This window comes from Nicotiana tabacum, chromosome 4, assembly GCF_000715075.1.
Source record: "Nicotiana tabacum cultivar K326 chromosome 4, ASM71507v2, whole genome shotgun sequence".
Lineage (NCBI taxonomy): Eukaryota > Viridiplantae > Streptophyta > Magnoliopsida > Solanales > Solanaceae > Nicotiana > Nicotiana tabacum.
Genome location: NC_134083.1, coordinates 70149533 through 70169833, shown reverse-complemented (window position 1 = coordinate 70169833; position 20301 = coordinate 70149533). Strand labels below are relative to the sequence as shown.

The following is a 20301-nucleotide window of genomic DNA, read 5'->3' as shown; positions in this document are numbered from 1 at the left end:
ATTACATGTCGTGTGTGGAGTCTTTAACCAAAAAAGAAAGTATTTCAGTACAAGTTCAAGGTCAAATGGGGGAATAAAGAGTCGAGACCACGCACCAAACAAGCAAACAGAAATAGTTTTTAATGTTTTAGTCAAAAAATGGAAAGAGTAAGAACCACATTATATCATCCATCTACACACATGCATATTAAATGCACTTATGGTGTTCAATTATCAGAAACATGAAATTTCCAAAACAATTGGTTGAAAGATGGCATTCGGATCAAAATATTTTTTTTTTTTGTCTGAAACCTTGGTATATATCTAAATTGTACTCTTCCGTGGAGAGCTAATGAAAAAGAAAAAAGAAAAAGATATTTTTTGCTTTTTAACAGTTTGAGGAATGGAAGCTGAACTTTCCTTTGGTTCTCCCCGAAAACGCTCTATATATATATTGTGTACGGGTAAAATCGGGGATAAAGTTATCACTAATTTTTCGATGAAAAAATGAGGAACAATGTGATTTGTCGCTGGCTCGAGTAAAACCGAGGGTGCCCGTAGATCGGAGCCCGGGGGTGGATGAATGATACGTCGGGAATCGAGCATGGACAAACATGGAAAGAATCAAGCTCGAGCGAAACGAAGAATCGGGGTTAAAGGGAAGACGGTTAAAGAGGGAAACGAGGAGTCGAAATATCCGTCACCAGCCGGACATTACGACATGAATCACGCCTGATATTATCTGCGTATCGTGTTTTCTTGGTAAAAAAGGAAAGAAAAGAGTTTTACTTGTATTAGGGTTGAAACTCCTATACTATACAAAGATGGGAGCCTTTTCATTTTTTAGGTCATTTTTGGCACGCATATCAAAGTAATAAAGTTTACTTTTGTCTTTTAGCAATTGTTCAAGTGTTCTTCAAATTGTTCATCCACACGGTTGCAACCGAGCTCCACTCCGAGGACTCGATTGGAACCGGTCTTTAGCATACAAATCTAATGCCAGGCTTAATCAGTTCGTCACATTTGGTTTGATCATTTTGTTTTTCTTTAATTCAATTACTTGTTGTTCTTTGACTATTCTTGTTAAATTAAATAACGTATCATTTAAACCGCCTACTCGGTTACTAATATTTGGTAATTTTTTTTGGTAAATAAAAGATTTTTATTACCAGTGAACTATCTGTATAGAAAAAAAAAAAAAACAGAGGGTTATACGGATGCCGGACAGAGGCAATGCCACGGAGAAAACGTTAATCTTTTTCTTAAAAAATATGAAGCGACTGATAATCTGTTTCTTTCAGGTTGGTATAGAACTATAAGGCAAAAATAGTTGGTAAGGCTACTAGAGGTACACATTTGGACGTAAAAGAAACTGTACTTGAAAAAGTGTACTTGTCGTGGATTCAAGGAAAAGGAAGCAAGAATGTAAACATATTCCTCCAATGGATTAGTTTGGTACAATTAAAGATTTAACTATTTCAGGGTGTTGATATTTTAATACGTTTAAGTTTTATATACTTTTTTTTTCGAATGAGAAACAAAACATCAAAAAAATATAAGGGAATGAAATCCCAACAATATCTCCAACACACGAAGAAATGCTAAAAAGATATAAGTGCATGTCATTCAAAATAAGACTTTTGGCTAAAGGCTAAATTGGCGCCATCAACTACCAAATTAGTCTCCCTATATATATGAGCAATAGAAACCACTTAGTTTCTAGCCAAGAAATGGCAAATGTTTTGACAACTTCACCATTTCGATGAGCCACAAACCCTCTAGATCGTTGCACATGACTCACACTCGAATTATCAAGTTGCAAGTTCTATATACGTTACATATATTAGTTTATTTATTATGAGATAATTACAGGTAAATATTTATAATAAAATATATTAATTAATCGGTAACCTGATTAAAAAAAACTAAAAATGATACAATACATTATACTACAGTAATAACATAAAAAATCGTGTATATAACTTAACTTATGTTTTAATCAATTAAAGTAGAGATCGCCAGATTTTTCATGATTAGAGAACCAAGGAGTATACACCCATTGCCCAAGGCATCAACCAGTTATATGGATTGGTTTCCGGCGTACGTTTTTAGTTATATTTTCAGGGTTTGGTACACGAGTAGAAGCAGAAGCAGAACTAGAATTTTAACTTTATGCGTTTAGATTTTAGAGGCTTACTTTAAATGCTAATAGTTGGGTTTTAAATTTAATATATGTGCATATTTGTTATAGTATGTTAGTTGCAAATATAGTCTAGATACATTTACCAGATTAATCCAGATACATTTAGCAGATTCTGTAATATTCTGTTTCATTTGTTTTGATTTCTTTCCTTAGATAGATTTCTTGTAACTGTATAAATTCCTTTCATATTCATGAATAGAAATCATCAGCTTTTACAATTAAATTACATGGTATCAGAGTCGCTAGGGCTCAATTTATTCTCAGAACTTTCTCCGGCGTCAGGGTGGGCAGCGAGTGAGTCACACGCGCCACCTCCACCTCGTGACTATCTCTCAAGTTCCGGCGTCATCTTGTCAATTCCAACATATTTCAGGTGTTCTTTTCTTTCCGATGTTAAAACATTGTTTGGGATTTATTCTTCACGTCCAGGTTGGCCTTTTTTTCCCTTATACTTCTAAGACAGTCGATTTGGTAATTTATTTTGTACTTTTGCTATTGCTGGACTCTGTTCGGATGTCAGATTGCTATTGTTTTGTGGGTATCACTGCTGATTCATTTGGTATCATTTACATCTTGCTCTTATCTACAAGTTTTGGGTGTCAAATTATTTACTTTTGCATCTATTTATCAGTTTCTTGACTAAGCATCAATTAAAATGTCTAATGATACAACTTCCGTGACTCAAATAGTTTTAGCATTATCTAAAATTACAGAGTATCAATTAAATGGGTCTAATTATTTAGATTGGAGTAGGAAAATAGGGGTATATTTATGTAGCATTGAAAAAGATGGCCATCTTATTCAGGACCCTCCAACTGATGGAACTAAAAAGGTTGGATGAGAGATGACGCTAGATTACTCCTGCAAATAATAAACTCTATTGATAATGAAGTAGTTGGTTTGGTTAATCACTGTGAGTTCGTTAAGGAGTTAATGGATTATCTGGAGCATCTATATTCCGGCAAAGGTAATGTATCTCGGATTTATGAAGTTTGTAAGGCTTTCTATCGTCCTGAGAAGGAAGCTAAGTCACTCACCACGTATTTCATGGAGTTCAAGAAAACTTATGAGGAATAGAACGTGATTTTGCCATTCAGTACAGATATCAAAGTGCAACAAGCTCAAAGGGAACAAATGTCAATAATGAGTTTCTTATTTGGACTTCCCTCTGAGTTGGAGGCTGCTAAATCACAGATTCTCTCCAGTTCTGACACCACTTCTCTGAAAGATATTTTCAGTCGGGTGTTGCGCACAGAGAGTACTCCATCCACCGAGCAGATCAATGTATTTGTTACGAAAGGGAAAGGAAGAAATGATGCTAAGAGGTGGAACAATAACAATGATGCTGGAAAGTGGAGCAATAACAATGATGCTAGGCGGTGGAACAGTAATAAAGGAAGAGACAACGACATTATTTTCCGCAACTGTAAGGAACCTGGACACATGAAATGAAGCTGTAAGAAATTACAGATTCATAATCAAAGAGCCCAAACTGCCAATATAATGTTGTTGCTGCTTCTAACTCATCCTTAGAGAAAACTGTTACAATCTCAGCCGATGAATATGGCAAAGTTTCTCAATATCAGAAATTAATGAAAGGATGTACTCCATTTATATCTCTTGCTGAGTCACGTAACAAATGTCTTATTTCCTATTCAAATAAATGGGTTATTGATTCTGGTGTCACAGATCACATGACAGGTAATTCTAAAATCTTTTCGGGTTTTCAGTCACATAAGGCACTGCCTCCTGTAACTATAGCTGATGGTTCAACCTATAACATTGAGGGATCAAGGACTGTTAAACCCACTTTAACAAATTACCATGTCCTCTGTTCTAAGTTTACCAAGTTTTGCCTTTAGTCTGATCTCTGTGAGTAAGTTTACCAAAGACCTAAATTGATTTATCTCATTCTTTCCTGATCACTGTCTTTTTCAGGATCTTATGACGAAGTAGATTATTGGTAAAGGGCATGTATTTGATAGTCTCTACATCCTTGATACATGAGTGCCCGGTCAGTTGGTTGCTCAAGTGTTGTCTCGCCATTTGAAGCACATTGTCGGTTGAGACATCCTTCTCTACCTGTTTTGAAGAAGTTATGCCCCCAATTTCATGATGTACATGTGGTAGAATGTGAGTCTTGTCACTTTATAAAACATCATCGAAGCTCGTTAGGTCCTTGAATTAATAAACAAGCTGATTTTGCTTTTGAATTAGTTCATTCAAACATTTTGGGACCATGTCCAGTTGCGTCTAAAGGTTGTTTAAGATATTTTGTTACTTTTGTGGATGATTTTTTCCGAATGACGTGGATTTATTTTATGAAGAATCGCTCTGAGGTATTTTCTCATTTCTCTAAATTTTGTGTTGAGATTAAGACTAATATTTATGTACGTACATTAAGGAGTAATAATGCTAAAGAACACATGCCAACATCATTTCAGAACTATATGAGTCAACATCGTATTCTCCACCAATCCTCTTGTGTTGATACACCCTCTCAAAATAGAGTGGCTGAGAGAAAGAACATATACCTGCTTGAGACCGCTCGTGCGTTGCTATTCCAAATGAAAGTTCCTAATCCCTTCTTTTTCCTAATAAGTTATTATTTCCATTAGAGCCAAAGGTGTTTGGTAGCACATACTATGTTCATGATGTGAGGCCTCATGTCACTAAACTGGATCCAAAGGCGTTAAGATGTGTCTTTTTGGGATATTCTCACCTCCAGAAGAGGTATCGGTGCTATGTAAGGCCCCGTAAAATTTCGTAAAGGAATTTAAGGTTTCATGGTGCCGAGGTAGGCTTACGTGTTTGAGGATTGTTTTGGATTGAACAGTGCGTTGGAGAGTAGAAGAAAATCTTCGGAAGCGTAGGGCATTTCTGCGGTCGCAGAATTGAACTGTGGACCGCAGATCTGCCGCGAATTGAAGCAGAGATATTGTTGAATATGCAGGTCATTTCTGCGATCCATTATGCGATCGCATATGCACTTCGCGACCGCATTTCAGTCGCAGACTTGGCATGTGAAAATCTGGAATATGATTATGCGGTCCAGTCTGTGGTCGCAGAATAGGTCTGCGGACCACAGAACTGTCGTAGAATGGGTCAGAAGAGTCCAGTTTTTGGGCATCATTTTCGCGGACATTATGCGGGTCGCATATCGATTATGCGGCACAGTCTACGATCGTAGACCCGGTTTCGACATGTTTAAAAAGTTTTGGAAATTTTATCCAATCCCATTTTTATAAAAAGGCTTTGGGGGTCATTTTTAACGGTTTCATCTGATATTTTTAGAGAGAGGTGAGAGTATCTTAAAGAGAGAAAGAGAAGACCTAGCCATTTGTTCATCAATTCTTGCTCAAGGCTTGAAGATTTCACAAGGATCTTGCTAGGGCTTCAAAGAGGTAAGAATTTCTTTCCCCAATTCTTCAATTTCGAGTTTGGAGTAAAAGATGTGTGATTGAGAGTATGATTAGTGGGTGTGGGAGTATTATGTATATATGCATTTACCAATAAGGTTTGTGGGAAGATTGTTGAGCTCAAATAAGTAAAGATTGGGTTGTGGAATGAAGGAAATCTTGTAGAAGAACTTTGTAGCCAAATTTGCACACCTAGTATTTGATAAAATGCTCACATGAGATGAAACCATGAATATCTTCCTAATTTGTGTTCAATTTTGTTATGTCTCAAAATAGATTGGGATTGCTACGATTTTTGGAACGTTGTAGTAATTTAAGGAAAGCTCAAATCGAGGTATGTTGGCTAAACTCCTCTCTTAGAATTGAATCCCACGGTATTCATGTAATTTATGTAAGTCCCGAGTTGTTCATTATAAAATTGGCTATTCCGAATAAGCTTGTGTTGAAAGATATATGTTCAATGTGTATCTCAAATGCTTTTATCATGTTATGTTATCATTTGAGAATATGTTCAAAGTATGAGCTGTGTATTAAAAATATTTCGACTTCAAGTTAAGTTCAAACGAAGGCTATTATTCCAATTTTTGTGAAAAATCTCTATATGCCTAAGACTCTTAATTGCTCACATGTGTAATAAAAATCTTGATTTGAAACGCCTTGTTGTTGTTGATGATGATGATGTTTGAAAGTGAAAAAGGTGAGCATGAAATACTAAATACGGTCGACGTGCCAAGAATAATTTTATAATTGTGGCCACTAATGCCAATGAAATGAAAAGATGTGAAAGAAGTATGAAACGATATGATTAGTAGAAAAGGATGATATCGATCCACACATCATTGTGGTGAGACGACCTAGCCGATCGGGTCATGATCGGACGCCATGTTGCACACATGGTGGTGATTGTGCTGGAAATTGTAATTGTGGTTGATGTCTCGGATGGGATGGCCTAGCCGATCGGGTCGTGATCGGACTCCGTGCTAAAGTACGGTGGTATTGGTATTGTGAACAATGGCATATTGGTACTAAAAATCTCCCAACTTAAGATACGGAAATGTATTTGAACACTATCTTGATCCTAATTTGAGGTTTGATGTTGTTTGTGGCTTCCATTGATGTTATGATTGTTCTTGCTTATATTATTTATCATTCTATTGAGAAGGTGTTTTGTCATTCATACTTGTACTATTCCATATGTACTAACGTCCTTTTTTCCAAGAGAGTTGCATCCTTAACGGATGCAGGTGGTTCCACAGCAGGTGGCATTGATCAGTGATAGCGGTACACCCTCTTCCTAGCAAATTTGGTGAGCCCCACTTCATTTTAGGGTCATGTATCTTTTGTTCCTCGTGTATTTTGTTTGAGGCATAGCCGGGGCCTTATTGCCGGCACTATCATAGTACTCTTTTGTATCTATTAGAGGCTCCGTAAATATGGTGTGAGTTGTATTGGTATTGGAAAAGTCAAGATAGTAATATTGTATGTCTGTTACATCTCCCGCTTCAAACTATGAAAATGTGTGTATTTTAAGACTTTATAAATGGAGTAACTAATAGTGTTGGAATTAGTGTTGTTCATGAACCCTCTCGGTGTTAATTAATGAAGTATATATTCTCTTTATTCATAAGTGAGTTTGGGTAGAAAGTATCTAATAGACTTGCTTGACCGGGTTCACTCGGTTGAGTGCCGGTCGCGCAACCCGAGTTTGGTACGTGACATGCTGCTCTCCAAATCTTCATCGATATATGGTCTCGACAGATGTGGTATTCTCTGAGAACATGCCATTCTTTTTCTCTTCCCACACTTATCCAAGTCAGGGGGAGAGAGAAGAATGGTTGATAAATAAGATCACTTCACCAAGCAAAGAACAACCAACGGTTGATGATGTTCCTTCTACTAGTGCCTCTCCAGTAGAGTGATTAGATGGTGGTGTTTCTTCTGATGTTCCCTCTGCTCCAGAAAAGCTTCCGATTGTTCAAGTCTATTCGAGGAGACAAAAGACCAATGATACATGTCCTGCACCAACTCCTTCATCATCAGATCCTCCTCCACTCAATCCTTTTTTAGAAAGCCTTGATATTCCAATCGCTCTTCGCAAAGGTAAGCGTCAATGTCAATCAACATATTCCATTGCTAACTTTATCTTCTATGACCATTTATCTCCTGCATCTAGCTCTTTGATTGCCTCTCTAGACTCTATCTTTGTGCCAAAGACAGTTAAAAAGGCTTTGAATCACCCTGAGTGGTATATGCAATGCTTGAAGAGGTCCATGCGCTAGATGAAAATCACACTTAGGATTTGGTAGACTTACCAAAGGGGAAGAAGGAAGTGGGATGCAAATGGGTCTTTGTATTCAAGGTAAATCCAGATTGTTCTGTGGCTAGGCTTAAGGCTAAACTAGTGGCTAAAAGGTATACTCAAACTTATGGAGTGGAGTATTCAGACATCTTTTCTCTGGTGGCCAAACTTACTTCTGTTCGATTATTTATTCCCTTGATGCCTCCGAGCATTGGCCTTTACATCATCTGGATATTAAGAATGTATTCCTTCATGGTGATCTCCAAGAGGAAGTATACATGGAGCAACCACCTTATTTTATTGCTGAGAGAAAGTATGGGAAAGTATATCACTTGAAGAAATCTTTGTATGGTCTGAAGCAGGAGTTCCCGTGGCTAGTTTGGAAAATTTATCGAGGTAGTTCAAGAATTTGGGCTTTTAAATAGCAAATGTGATCACTCAGTCTTCTATAGACAATCAGCGGTTGGCATTATCCTTCTCGTTGTATATGTTAATGACATTGTCATCATAGGAAGTGATTTTGTAGGAATCTCTTCTCTCAAATTATTCTTGCATACCAAGTTTCATACGAAAGACTTGGGGCAGCTGAAATACTTCTTGGGAGTAGAAGTAACTAGAAGCAATAAAGGAATTTCCATATCTCAGAGAAAGTATATCCTTGACTTACTTGCGGAAACTCGAAAGTTGGCGGTCAAGCCTTGTAGTACTCCAATGGTTCCCAATGTGCTTTTGGCACTGAATGGAACTTGAGTTAATTATCTTTGGAACAAGTTGGGCATGATCAATATCTATGCTCCAACTTGAGGAGAAGTGTTATAGAATATTAGTTATAAATATAGTCTAGATACATTCACCAGATCAGTCCAAATACATTTAGCAGATCATGTCATATTCTCTTTCATCTGTTTTGATTTCTTTCCTTAGATAGATTTCTTGTAACTGTATAAATTCCTTTCATATTCATGAATAGAAATCGTTAGTTTCTACCATTAAATTATAATATTTAATAATTTTTTTAATACAAATATGCTATTTGATTAAAAACTAGTAAGTTTGACCGAACTCGTATATAAAGTTCTACCTCCGCCAATCTGTATTGTCTCATCCTATAGTATGTTGCGGTCTTGCGGACTTGGGATGCGCTTCAAGATTTTTTAAATATGTTAGAATAGTTGTAGTTTTTAAATATGCTACTTGGAAATAAAGATGATTGTATTCTAGAAGTTCCAATAACGTTTCAGCTATGTTGGTCGGGTATGACCAGACATGGGCCAAGTATGAAGTAAAATACCATAGGGATAAATGATGCCCAAATGGGCTTTCAGGTGAAGCCCAGTCGTATGAGACTTTTCCAGCTGCTGACTTCCATTTGAAGTATGGGCCTCAAGCAAAGGCCCAAATAAACAAAAAAAAAGACCATGAGCTTACCTACAGGAATTTTGCTGCACCTAACCCATTACACATTGATTCATAAACATATGGTTGGCCCAAAAATAAAAGTAGGCACAATATCCACTAAACTAATTGAACCATGATTAAACACTTTTAATAAACTGAACTGATGCTATATTTAAATACAATTGACAACTAATTCATACATCTGAAAACCTAAAATAGGATACATATACATTAGAATGATGTTTTAAGCTAGTTACATATTTAAATAAACTGATGGTTCTCTATAATCACTAACAACTCGCCACATCTTGTGATCCTTTTGGCTTGTTAGACAAAATATCTACAAAGCTATCCTCACTCGCTAAGTTCGACCATTATGCTGAGCAAACATGAAACCAGATTCTTGTGTCAATTTACAATTAAGTATACATAATGAAACTTGCACACATTTCAGAAAAAACAGAACGACATTCAACAAATCAATCACATGATCTTAATATTCCAACAATTGCACATATTAAACAAAGAGAAGAACTACAACAGATTTAGACTTTAGACATGCTGAATCGAAAACTTTACAAGAGTATAGCATAAACAATCTAACTTCATTTATGGTTCGAGTAGAAGATAACAAAAGTGGATAAACATACCTACCAGCAGAGAAACAGCAACAGAGAAACAAAGAGAAATCTGAATTTCAAAGCTACAGCTCAACCACAGCAGAATGAATACAGCAGCAAAAACAATGAATTCTTCAACTCAAACAGCTATGGAAATCCAAGAGATATGCAGCAACAGAGTAGGAATTAGAAACAGCTTTGAATCTTTTTTTTTTCTGTATCTAAATTGAATTTCAGAGTGTTTTCTTTGAGAGAAATCAGCGAGGATGAGGGAATATGCGTGGGAATGCTGCAGAGAATCAGTGTGTTTTTCTAAAGAATACAGAGATAAAAGATGCCTCAAAATGAGTGTGTGAGTGAGTCTTTAATGTAGAAAAATGAGGGAATGTGTGAGAGAATCTGTCAGCTGAAAAATAGGAAAGAAGCATCTATTTTTTAACAGATTTTTGGACAGCTGTCCATTCAGGTTATTCCTTCCTCTTTTAACAGCCCCTTTAACTTCTGAATTTACCCCTTTTTACCCTAAATTTGACCTAATTTTCCTTATCTTATTGCATTTTAATCCCTTTATAGAAGCTTACTACATAGCTACCTAAGATTCCCTATTTTGCTTTCCCAATTACCCCCTTAAATTACTGTTTTTTACTCTTTCTCCTTAACTTTCTTTTAATTCTATCAGCACCCTTAATCAAATCTCATCACCAAGTCAAGACATTTGATTTATCACTTTAGTAGAGGAGTAATAGTTCAAACCTGGAGTCAACAGAATTCACAAACTAAACAGGATTAAACTCCTAAACACGCTCGATGATACTTAATCACATGAGAAAACTTTCAGGAATTCAGAAATAATTCAAACAATGCCTTAATTAATCCTAAACAGAGACGGTCAGAACAATTCATCAAATAGACCTAAAACAAATGAGAACATACCAACTCAGAAGATATACCTTCCACTCCCAACAGGTAGTCAAACAGAAATTCCGGCGAGCAATGGACGAGGATAAAAACTGGCCAGTCAATCACGAATTGACCGAATCTCAATGACTTCGAAATGGTCCAAAATTAACGCTAATAGATTGCTCTTGTCAAGAGCAATCAATCAACGTAAATTTCGAGCCAAGTCGAATTAAACTTACGGAAGAAAATCGGAAAGGGGCAAAATGGTTATGGGATTTGAACTGAGGAAAGGATGAGGATTATAGGGTGACATTTTGGGGTGGTGTGGAGTGGTGCCACCGCCAGGGGTAGCTTGTTGTGGTGGTAGGCGGCTAGGGTAAGAGAGTGAGAGAGATGAGAGAATGGGAGTGGTTCTTAGGGTTTTGGGGTCTGATTCTGACAGTTATAAGGGGGGGAGTAATTAGTTCCAGGCCGTTGGATGAGGTCTCGACGAACGGTTGAGATTAAATCAATCCAACACGGCGTCGTTTGGAGCCGGATGGGAGATTGGGCTTGGGGCGGATTTTGGGCGGATTTGGGCATGTTGAAGGGGAACTGGGCCAATATAGTTGGTCCAATTTGACCTAAAGAGTTGGCTGGCCCTTCCTTTCTCTTCTTTGTTTTTTGAGTTTAGCCACCAATTAACTATCCTAACATGTAAAGCTGAAAATTGCAAAATTAACCTATTTATTGATTTATCTAACAATTAGGCTAGTTAAAGTGTAAATTAACAATCTAAGTTAATTAGTTAAACCTAAAAAATGTAAAAATAAATATTAAAGCATTTTTTGATTTTCTGTATTTTCTAGAAATGCAACTAACACGTGATTAAAATCTAGAAATGTAAAGAGTAAAACATAAAATATTATTATTTTGTTGTTGTAGTTTTTATGATTTAAAGTGTCACTAAATATGCTAAAATTTTAAATAGTGCCAAACAAATAAAAATAAAAATAAAGAAAAATTCCTAAAATTTCATAAAGACAATTAAAACTATTTTAGAGTATTTTTATGAGTAATTTAGGCGTGGAGCAAAAATTACACCCTCAAACTACAACTTCAACTTGAATTATTTTTCAAGTTTAAAACCATTTTGTCCTCAATTTCACGAATAAAAGTTACTAACTCACTAGTAAAACCATTTTATTTGTAAGTGAAATCAACAAACAAACGTCAGCGAATTGATGTTCCTAAGCTACTAGGACCAAGAAGTGGTCAAGAGCAACAGATTTAAAGTATGGCCTTAAAATTGCCTGGGAATTAGATTTATCTCCACTTTAAGTAGAAACAGATTTAAAGTATGGTTTAAGTGATTAAATTGAAGGATACATGGTAATTGAATAAATAGATTGCAATGAATTCTTAAACATTAGTTGTAGCTCAAATCTGAGAAAAGAATAATCTGCCAAAGCTATGGTCGATTAATAACTACTTTTTAAACAAATAAGTTCTTAGAAACTAGTAATCTCAAACCTAAACGATCAATGTACAAGTTGATATGCATTGATCTGCCTAGTATAGAGCTCAAAGTACCACAAATCATAGGTGAGCCCAAGCATGAAATGGAGAAAGTATAAAGTCAGAGAAAGTAAATTACAGCGATGAGTAGTACTCTGTTATAAATTGACAAGTAGAGTTGTTCAAAATTGAATGGTAACTAATAACCAAATTGTAAAATTGACTTATTGATATCATATTATCGGATTAATGGTTGGTGAACGAATTGAAATTTTATAATTAACGATTTATCGGTTTGGGAGCAGATTACTCAAGTTCCTTATCAAATAAACCGTAAACCCTTTAAAAATTAATATATTTATTTTTCTATCATTATGTATATAAAGTATGTAACTAGCTATTTGAAACCCTAATTCCCCTAAAGCCCTATTCAGCAGTATTAGTTCTGACTTGCGTTGTAGAGTGAAGATGCTACTTAATTCCTATCTTAATTTCAGGAGTTAATGATAAGCCGTTATTATTTTTAAATTTTAATCTTTTTATTAAAAGAAATATATACCTAACTGTCCAATATTTTATCGACCAGCAAATTATTAATATATTTAAAAATCGATAATTGATTAATCGAACTAACAACATGAATATCCGCTTGATCCATATGATAAACAGCCATAGCGACGAGAAGAAAATAGCGTAGGGATCAATGGGTACACAAAGTAGCATTTGCAAACGGCAAAGCCAGGGCAGCAATTTCCACGTGTCAACCAGCCGCGGACGTGGTCCTCATATGACAACTAATCACACAACACGTGTCAGGAAATGCGAACCTGGTCTCGCGTCCCCACGTCAATAGGACCCCACAAAAATCCGAAAAAGGAGCAGACCTAAAGACAAACCTGAAAGGTAGTGTTAGTAGTAGTCGTAGGCAGTGGACCACCACGCGGCCGCCTTGGATAGTGAGCTGGGGCCCATTCTCCTAGATGTGGGGGCCATTCACATGACCTAAATATATGGCCCACACCACAGCTACACTCTCCTCTTTGGCCCCACCACAACGATAGCTGGACCCGCATTCTGCTGTATATTGACTAGTAATTCATTGACCCACTCACCCCCCACCCCGGGATGGGGACCACCTCCTTTTCGTGGGCCCACATTCCACGTGCACTCGACGAATGTCACGTGCAACTTTGAAGTAACCCAAATGCACGGGGCAAATGACCTCATGAAAAGCACTAAACTGTGCACTGCTACAAAGGGATTTTAAGGTGTTACACACGATGCACGAAAAATGGTCCCGCGCTTAATTAAAAAAGAAGGATGTAAAACCAATCCAACCTAACCAAAACCATTTTGCTTTTCGCAATCACATTAAGGATCGTTAAAAAAAAGCATAAAATTGAGTGCCCCAAAACTAAAAAGTATTAGCAAGTTGATCCAAAGTTAACCAACCTTTGTCATCAAAACAGAGCTACTTCAAAAGGAGGAACCAAATTCTAAAAGCTCAAGGAGTTAGGAGTAGTATCTACAAGCAAAATATTAAAACTAAGACAAAGCTGTGAATTAGCCAAAAGCTAGCGCCTAACTAAAAACATCAAAATGCTAGATGCTTAATCCATAAGAGTGGATAACAAAAGACATGGAAAATTAAAACAAACAGAAATTAAAAGAGAACTTTATAGGCCTAGAACCCTAACCGATTTTCTGCCCCCAGTGAAAATGTATCAGGATTTGGAGGAGGAAGTTTGATCATTTTCAGAGGAACCAGAACCAACCATAAACTGAAGCTCTCTTTTGTCATAAATCTCCAATGAAAAATCCCTAAGCATTTGTGTAGTAGTACTTGTGGTAACACCAGTAGAACTGGAACTTGGAGCCATGGCTGAAACATTCCCATCACTTTTTGACGAACTAACTTGAACCTCAGCAGCAGAGATAATTCCAGGTTGCATTGCAGATACATAATTTGAAATGGGCCTTCCTGGAATATTATATATTGGGGTGGCCCACAACTGAGGTGGATACGAAGGCCCAGCAGTAGTAGCAATAGTAGTAGTACTAGTGGGTGGCGGCTGCACCATAAAGAAAGTCGTCCCACCGGTAACTGCAGTGGTGGGTACAAGCCCATTACTAGAGCCCACTGCCCAAACAGGAAGGAGACTTTGTGGGGCAATTGGAGCCACTGGTGCAAAATGGGACGGCTCATGCACGTCATAAAACTCGCTGTTCGCCGCTCTCTTTCTCCTCTTCGTCGCGCTTTCTCCTTCGCTATTCGTCGCCGGCGAAGTCGTCGGTATTTTCAGCGTTCCGTTAACTGATACGGCAATCGCCGGAACTGTACCCGTTCCGGTAGCATCAATAATAGCAGGCTCGGCGCGTTCTAGAAGCCAACGTATAGTCTCGCCGTCGGATTTATGGCCTAGTTCCCGTGTTAATTGGAAGATTCTAGCAGCACACGCCGCCGGCATACGGATTCTCCGACCACGGCCTTCAACTTTCGTGTGCCGGTCTTTTGAGGATCTTTTAGCAGGCGGTTTTTCTACCTTTTGCAGTTGCATATTTAGCCCAACTGACATAGTGCCTCCTCGCAAATCGTTTTCCTCCGGCTCTTTTTTTAACAAAGGCACAATTTCTGTTGACGGCGGCGGAGAAGGGCCGACTCCTTCAGCGTCAGTTACATGCTGCCCTACTGCTGTAATGGTGTAATCTTCAGAATCGCCGAGTAATGGATCAGCAGATAATATTTTCGAGTCGCTAACCTCGTCATCTTCCCGTTCAATGTTTTGTTTGTTCTCCATGTTGAAGAAAAAGCCAAAAACAACTGAAATAGCTGAAATCCAAGAAAAATGGGAAACAAAAGGATTAAACCCCAGAAAAATTATAACCGTAATTAAATCCACAGAAAGCGTGAAATTTGAAGAGAAACAAAGGGTGTGCTTGTGAATGACGAAAAATTAGAAAATGGGGAAGCGACTGAGAAGCAAAAAAAATCGTCGTTGGTTCTAATAGTTGACTGATAATTTTCTACAGTGAAGAAGGAGCTTGAGATAAAAAGAAAAAGAAATAACAGTAAAAACTGATTCAGAGAAGATAACAGACCTTAGGGATGAAAAAGAGAGCGGGTTCCATACAAGGAGAAAGAGTAAGGGGCCCTCTTGCCAAACCCTATAAAAGATCAGAGGGAGAAGAGTATCCACGGCTAAGAATCTCAAGGAAAAGATTGGGCTCCGAGATCTTGACACGTCACTGCATTACTGAAGAATGGCCAGCAGTTAATTTTGGATTTTGATAGAAAACTAGGGTGGGGTCCATTTGTTGGGCCTTTGCTGTAAAATAACTGGATTTTGAATTGGGATAATTCGTCATGAGTTGTACTTGTTCTGACTGGATAATAAATTGTCTCTAAATTATGTTGCTTAAAATTAGACCACGGTTTTTTCCTTTTCCTTTTTAACAGAAAATGAATATTGCATATTGGGGTTTGATTTTTTACAAACTTGTTTTTAGTTTTATGACCCTATCTTTTTTTTACACATGGGAGATTTACTTTTACACGTAAGAGATCTTTCTTTTACACGTAAGAGATCTAAAAAAGACACTTTCTTAAATTCAAACATTGTAAGAGGCTTATAGGCCTAAAACCTCCGCAACAATGAATTGCTGGCATTCTAATAACAAAGTATAGAAGGAAGAGAAAACAAAGAAGAGCAGGTAGTCGATCTCATAAAGTTTGTGAGGGCGTGTGATTTTGGTTCAAGAAAGCGAAGAGATTTGAGATTATGAGAAGTTTTTTGGCACCATTAAGAGGATATCAGTATTTAGTAGTCTTCAACATCCAATAATATATGCCTCCTTTGAATAACAAGCAACCTCTGAAAACTTGCAGAATATACCATTTCATGCAAGTTTATGACCCCAGCTTTTCCGTCTTAAGAATTGTCCAAAGGCCATTCACTATCGTCCTGCAATTCAATTGCATATTATAGATTGTGGTTGAAGAATCTTTGCGGGTGGAAATGAATGGCAGAGAGAGATGTCAGTCACACAAGCAAGCTGAAGTTTTTACTCCGATAAGCTTGCTGGCCTAGCTAATTGCAGCTCTCACATTCTTGTACTTCCTCCTGATAACAAAGAAATATCTGCAAGCATCACTGGAACTTCCTTGAATTGAAAGCGGGGCGGCCTCTTGTAAACAAACATATTGGTATAAGCCTTGTGGTTCATCAATAATGCTTTGTCGAAACAAACTTAGTGGTGTAACCCCTGTAGCTCAAGTCAAGAGACATATCCATCATTCGAAGAAAAAAATCACATTTTGGAAGTGTGAAAACCATAAATCCTTCAGCAGTTCCAAGAGAAGCCGTCACTGTGGTTGGTGCCTCTGATTTTAACCAAGCGACAAGCTTGAAATGTTCTCAACAATTATTTATGGAACTGTAGTATTAAGATCAGTAACTTTCTCATCCACCCAAACCCTCGTATCTTGAATCTTCAGTTCCACCATTCAAGAGCAAAAAAGCCTGGAGAACAAATAACCATGACAACCCTGGACAGTATCAAGCAAAGGACTAGTCTGACATGCTTCTTGTACAGGACGGTTCATCCATTTCTTTGATAATTCTTCTGCACTCGCAGCAAGCTGATGCTGCAATACAGCTGCACCTAGCGGTCCTACCACATTGAGCCTTGTTGCAGCGGATACAACATCTCTCATTGTAGTAAACATGTAAGCCTTCTGAGATGTTTCAGCATTTAATCCAAGAAGCCCACATACAAGTCCAAAAATGGGGGCATGGTGGAACCGGACAGCTCCGCTAGTCAAAGACATTTCTCGCATAGTTTTTAAAGACGGAACTTCCTGGAACACGGCGGCAGCTACCCTCAAAAGTGCTGATCCTTGTGAGATAGATGCTTTCCTACCAACTTCATTTGTTAGTGTTGCATCCAATATTTTGTCAAGTTTATACCATGTTTCGATATTAGGAGATGCATTCAAAGTACAGATGAAAGGAAGCAATAGACTTCCTGTATTCTCCAGTATATGGGTCACAAATGTTCGAAGGTCTTCAGGCCCAGAGACTATCCGAGCTTGAATAGCGGCCTCAAGGCCAAAAGAATGAGCAAAACCACCCGTAGGAAGAACTGAATCAAGCAATTGCCATTGGCTCCACTGAAGTAGTGATCCATTCGGTGCGAATTGGGGAGTGTCATCAATTTTCTCTACCACATCCTCCATTTCCAAAGGCCTGAGCATTTAGAACTCAAAAGCAGGACAGAACAACCAAATAAAAAACAGGAGGAAACAGCAATCCATGTTGAACCAGTCAGAATGGTCCAAGAAAGATTATATAAATTAAGTTCATTTTGATAACTCTAAACAAAAGAAATCTTGTGCAATCAAATAGCAAAAGGAACCTTTTGCAATTAGATACGTTGCCAGAAATAGCAATAGATTCCTGTCCAACGAAAACTTACTGAAGATCTTAAACGTATTAGTCTTGGAAAAATCAGTTGATGATCAAATAGTCAGATCAGATTCTTACTAACAACCTTATGTCCCAGCAAGCGAAACTGATCATATATATCCTGACAGATTTCTTTCATACACAATTTTTAGAATCTCTAACCAAGGTTTCACCCACTGGCTACTCAGAAGCAAACAATTGTTACTTTAACACCCAAGGTGTTCTATATCGTTGAGACTACCAAGATAATATCTGTGCAATCACATAGGACCGAGTTGCTGTCTTGCAGTTAATTAGACATCAAACTTTTTAAAGCAGCTATATTCTTAATAATTTATATTTATATGATTGCTATGCTTAGAACTACTTTGATTATAGACCATCATTTCTTCAGTTTACAAGTAGTATTGAATTCTCTAGTTAACAGCAACTTAGTTAAGTTTGAGTATAACGCGCTGATCCACGAAGTGACAACAGTGCGGATGAAGCATAAAGTACTCCATCGTCAACACATCCAGAAAAGGTTAGCCAGAAACTTATACACAAAGCGTGACTCCATGATACATAAACTATTCACATTTCCTGTACAAAATCACTTTCGTTTCCATTTGCTGGACTGCTAAATCTGAAATGCTTAAAGATTTAAAAATAAAAAATAAAAATCATTCTGGTGCTTTACAATCCACGGACTAGCATCTAGAATCCAATCTCTAATAATTGATGATTTAGATAGACGATAAATCGTTATTCGTTAAGAACATTTAAATTATAACTTTCGCTAATCGTATAAAAATACTCAGTGGCCATATTGAATAAATAAATTGGATAAAAGGGTATACCTTAGATCAAATGATGGCAAATACTCAAATTTGCGTGGTTAGAAATTGAAGCATGTAGTTTTGTTCATACAAGGAGTAAGCGAACAACTCTCAGTCTTCGAATTTCATCTGAATAACTCAAAACAAACAACATAAAAATTAATATATTATGTGGTCTGAATTATGATCAATTGAAGCAAATAAGAAGCGAATTTAAACAGTGGGGAGTATTAGATTTTCAACCGTTGGATGCGAAAGGAAGTTTTGAAGGTGAGGGAGAGGGAGAGACAGAAAGCCGCGGAAACAGATAGACGGAGGAAGCTCAGAATATCAAAACCGATGGGCTGATATAAACCGGATCCGAGCCCAAATTCGAAATCGATTGGAGGAGCATGGGTTACTTGATTACGAGCCCGTTTGAAAAGACAGGAATACCTATAAAACTTAAAATATTTACCCTACTCTACCCATAAAAGAATTCTACCCATTAAATAATTAAAATCCCCTACCCATTTAATAAACAAACGAGTATCTCAAAATAACTACCCCACGCTAATGCCCTACCTATAAAACACAAAAGCTGCTCAAAATTTTAGAAAATTAGCGCACAAAAATTACCAGCATCTGTTGAAGATTTGAAGATCGCCACCCTAATTTGAAGATCGAAAGTGTGAAAAAACATAGCGAAGATGCTGATTTCTCTTTAAAATTTGAGTTTTTCTCCTTAAATTTTGTAGAAGTGGCTGATTTGACTTTAGAAGATGCTAAAACTTTTGATGCTCAAAATCACATCTTATTTTTTCGATTTTGATTTCGCAGATTACAAAAGTTTAGCACTCAAACTTCTGAATTTTTAGCTGAAAGTTCTGTTCTCAGTTTGGAGATCTGGAGGTTTGAATCATAACAGCTGATTTGATTTCGAAAAATCTTTTGTTGAAATTCAGTATTTGACATCAACACTGTTGAAATTTGCATCGCCAATATTTAATTTTGGACATAAAAGTAGTTATAACTTCAGAATCATGGAAAATATACCAATTCTATTGCAGCATAGTGCAGAATGGGATGATAACCATAATTTCATAAACTTTCATGTTGATGCAATTCTAATAAATACCTGTTGGAAATTTGAACAACTTCTCAGAGAAATTGCAAAGCAACTGCAAAAGGACACTAACATAATAGTTATTCAGTATGCTATTGCTCAAGGATATCCACCAATTATAATTTGCAGCGATATGAGTGTTATTGTTTACATGGAATTGAAAAAATCAAGTGCAGGGATGACAACACTCCCACTATGTGTGTCATTTGCTAAAAATACTATAACTGCAAACACCTCCAGTTTCGATGTTGCTATAATTTCATCAGAAAGTGCACAATTTGAAAGCAGTGATATGATTTGTACTTTTGATGTGCAAGAAGAAGATGATATCAGTATAGAACTTGATGATGCAAACATCATAACTGATCAATCTCATCAAAAAGTTGAAAAAGAACAAATTTACAAAGACAAGAACCTGCTGGCTCTCATTATGAAATAGTATGCCGTTAGAGAAAAATATCAATATCGGGTTAATAAATCATGCCCAAGAAGGTTTGTCTATATTTTTTCAAGTAAAAAACTATGTGATACCTATATAGTATATCAGGATGTTATATCGGTATACTATGTGAGTATAGAATTCTATTGGTTTGTGTGT

At 37.0% G+C, this 20301-nt stretch overlaps 2 protein-coding genes and 1 long non-coding RNA gene across 7 annotated transcripts; all 3 read right to left on the bottom strand.

Annotated features, from left to right (window-relative positions):
• Positions 1–9379: 9379 nt before the first annotated feature.
• LOC107762768 (uncharacterized) lies at positions 9380–11236 on the bottom strand. Its single transcript, XR_001642884.2, has 2 exons — positions 9949–11236; positions 9380–9677 (listed from the first exon to the last, which is right to left on the bottom strand). It is a non-coding gene; the product is annotated as an uncharacterized LOC107762768 (long non-coding RNA).
• Positions 11237–13716: 2480 nt separating this feature from the next.
• LOC107762769 (transcription factor TCP19) lies at positions 13717–18963 on the bottom strand. Of its 5 annotated transcripts, XM_075251991.1 has the most exons (4): positions 18842–18963; positions 18620–18727; positions 15415–15569; positions 13717–15145 (listed from the first exon to the last, which is right to left on the bottom strand). In XM_075251991.1, the coding sequence occupies exon 4, from the start codon at positions 15111–15113 to the stop codon at positions 14040–14042; it is 1074 nt and encodes a 357-aa protein (XP_075108092.1). In that variant the 5' UTR covers positions 15114–15145; positions 15415–15569; positions 18620–18727; positions 18842–18963; the 3' UTR covers positions 13717–14039. The 5 variants fall into 5 exon arrangements, with proteins under 5 accessions (XP_075108092.1, XP_075108091.1, XP_075108094.1 ...); XM_075251990.1 differs by having other exon boundaries at positions 13717–15569; XM_075251993.1 differs by lacking the exon at positions 15415–15569.
• On the bottom strand, positions 16820–17551 carry LOC107762770 (urease accessory protein F-like). The gene is given in 1 exon segment (NM_001324771.1): positions 16820–17551. A coding segment is annotated over 1 exon segment (732 nt).
• Positions 18964–20301: the final 1338 nt, after the last annotated feature.

Excerpts from the sequence above, each read along its gene's own strand:
- LOC107762769 (XM_075251990.1), bottom strand. The coding sequence starts at position 15,113 with ATGGAGAACAAACAAAACATTGAACGGGAAGATGACGAGGTTAGCGAC.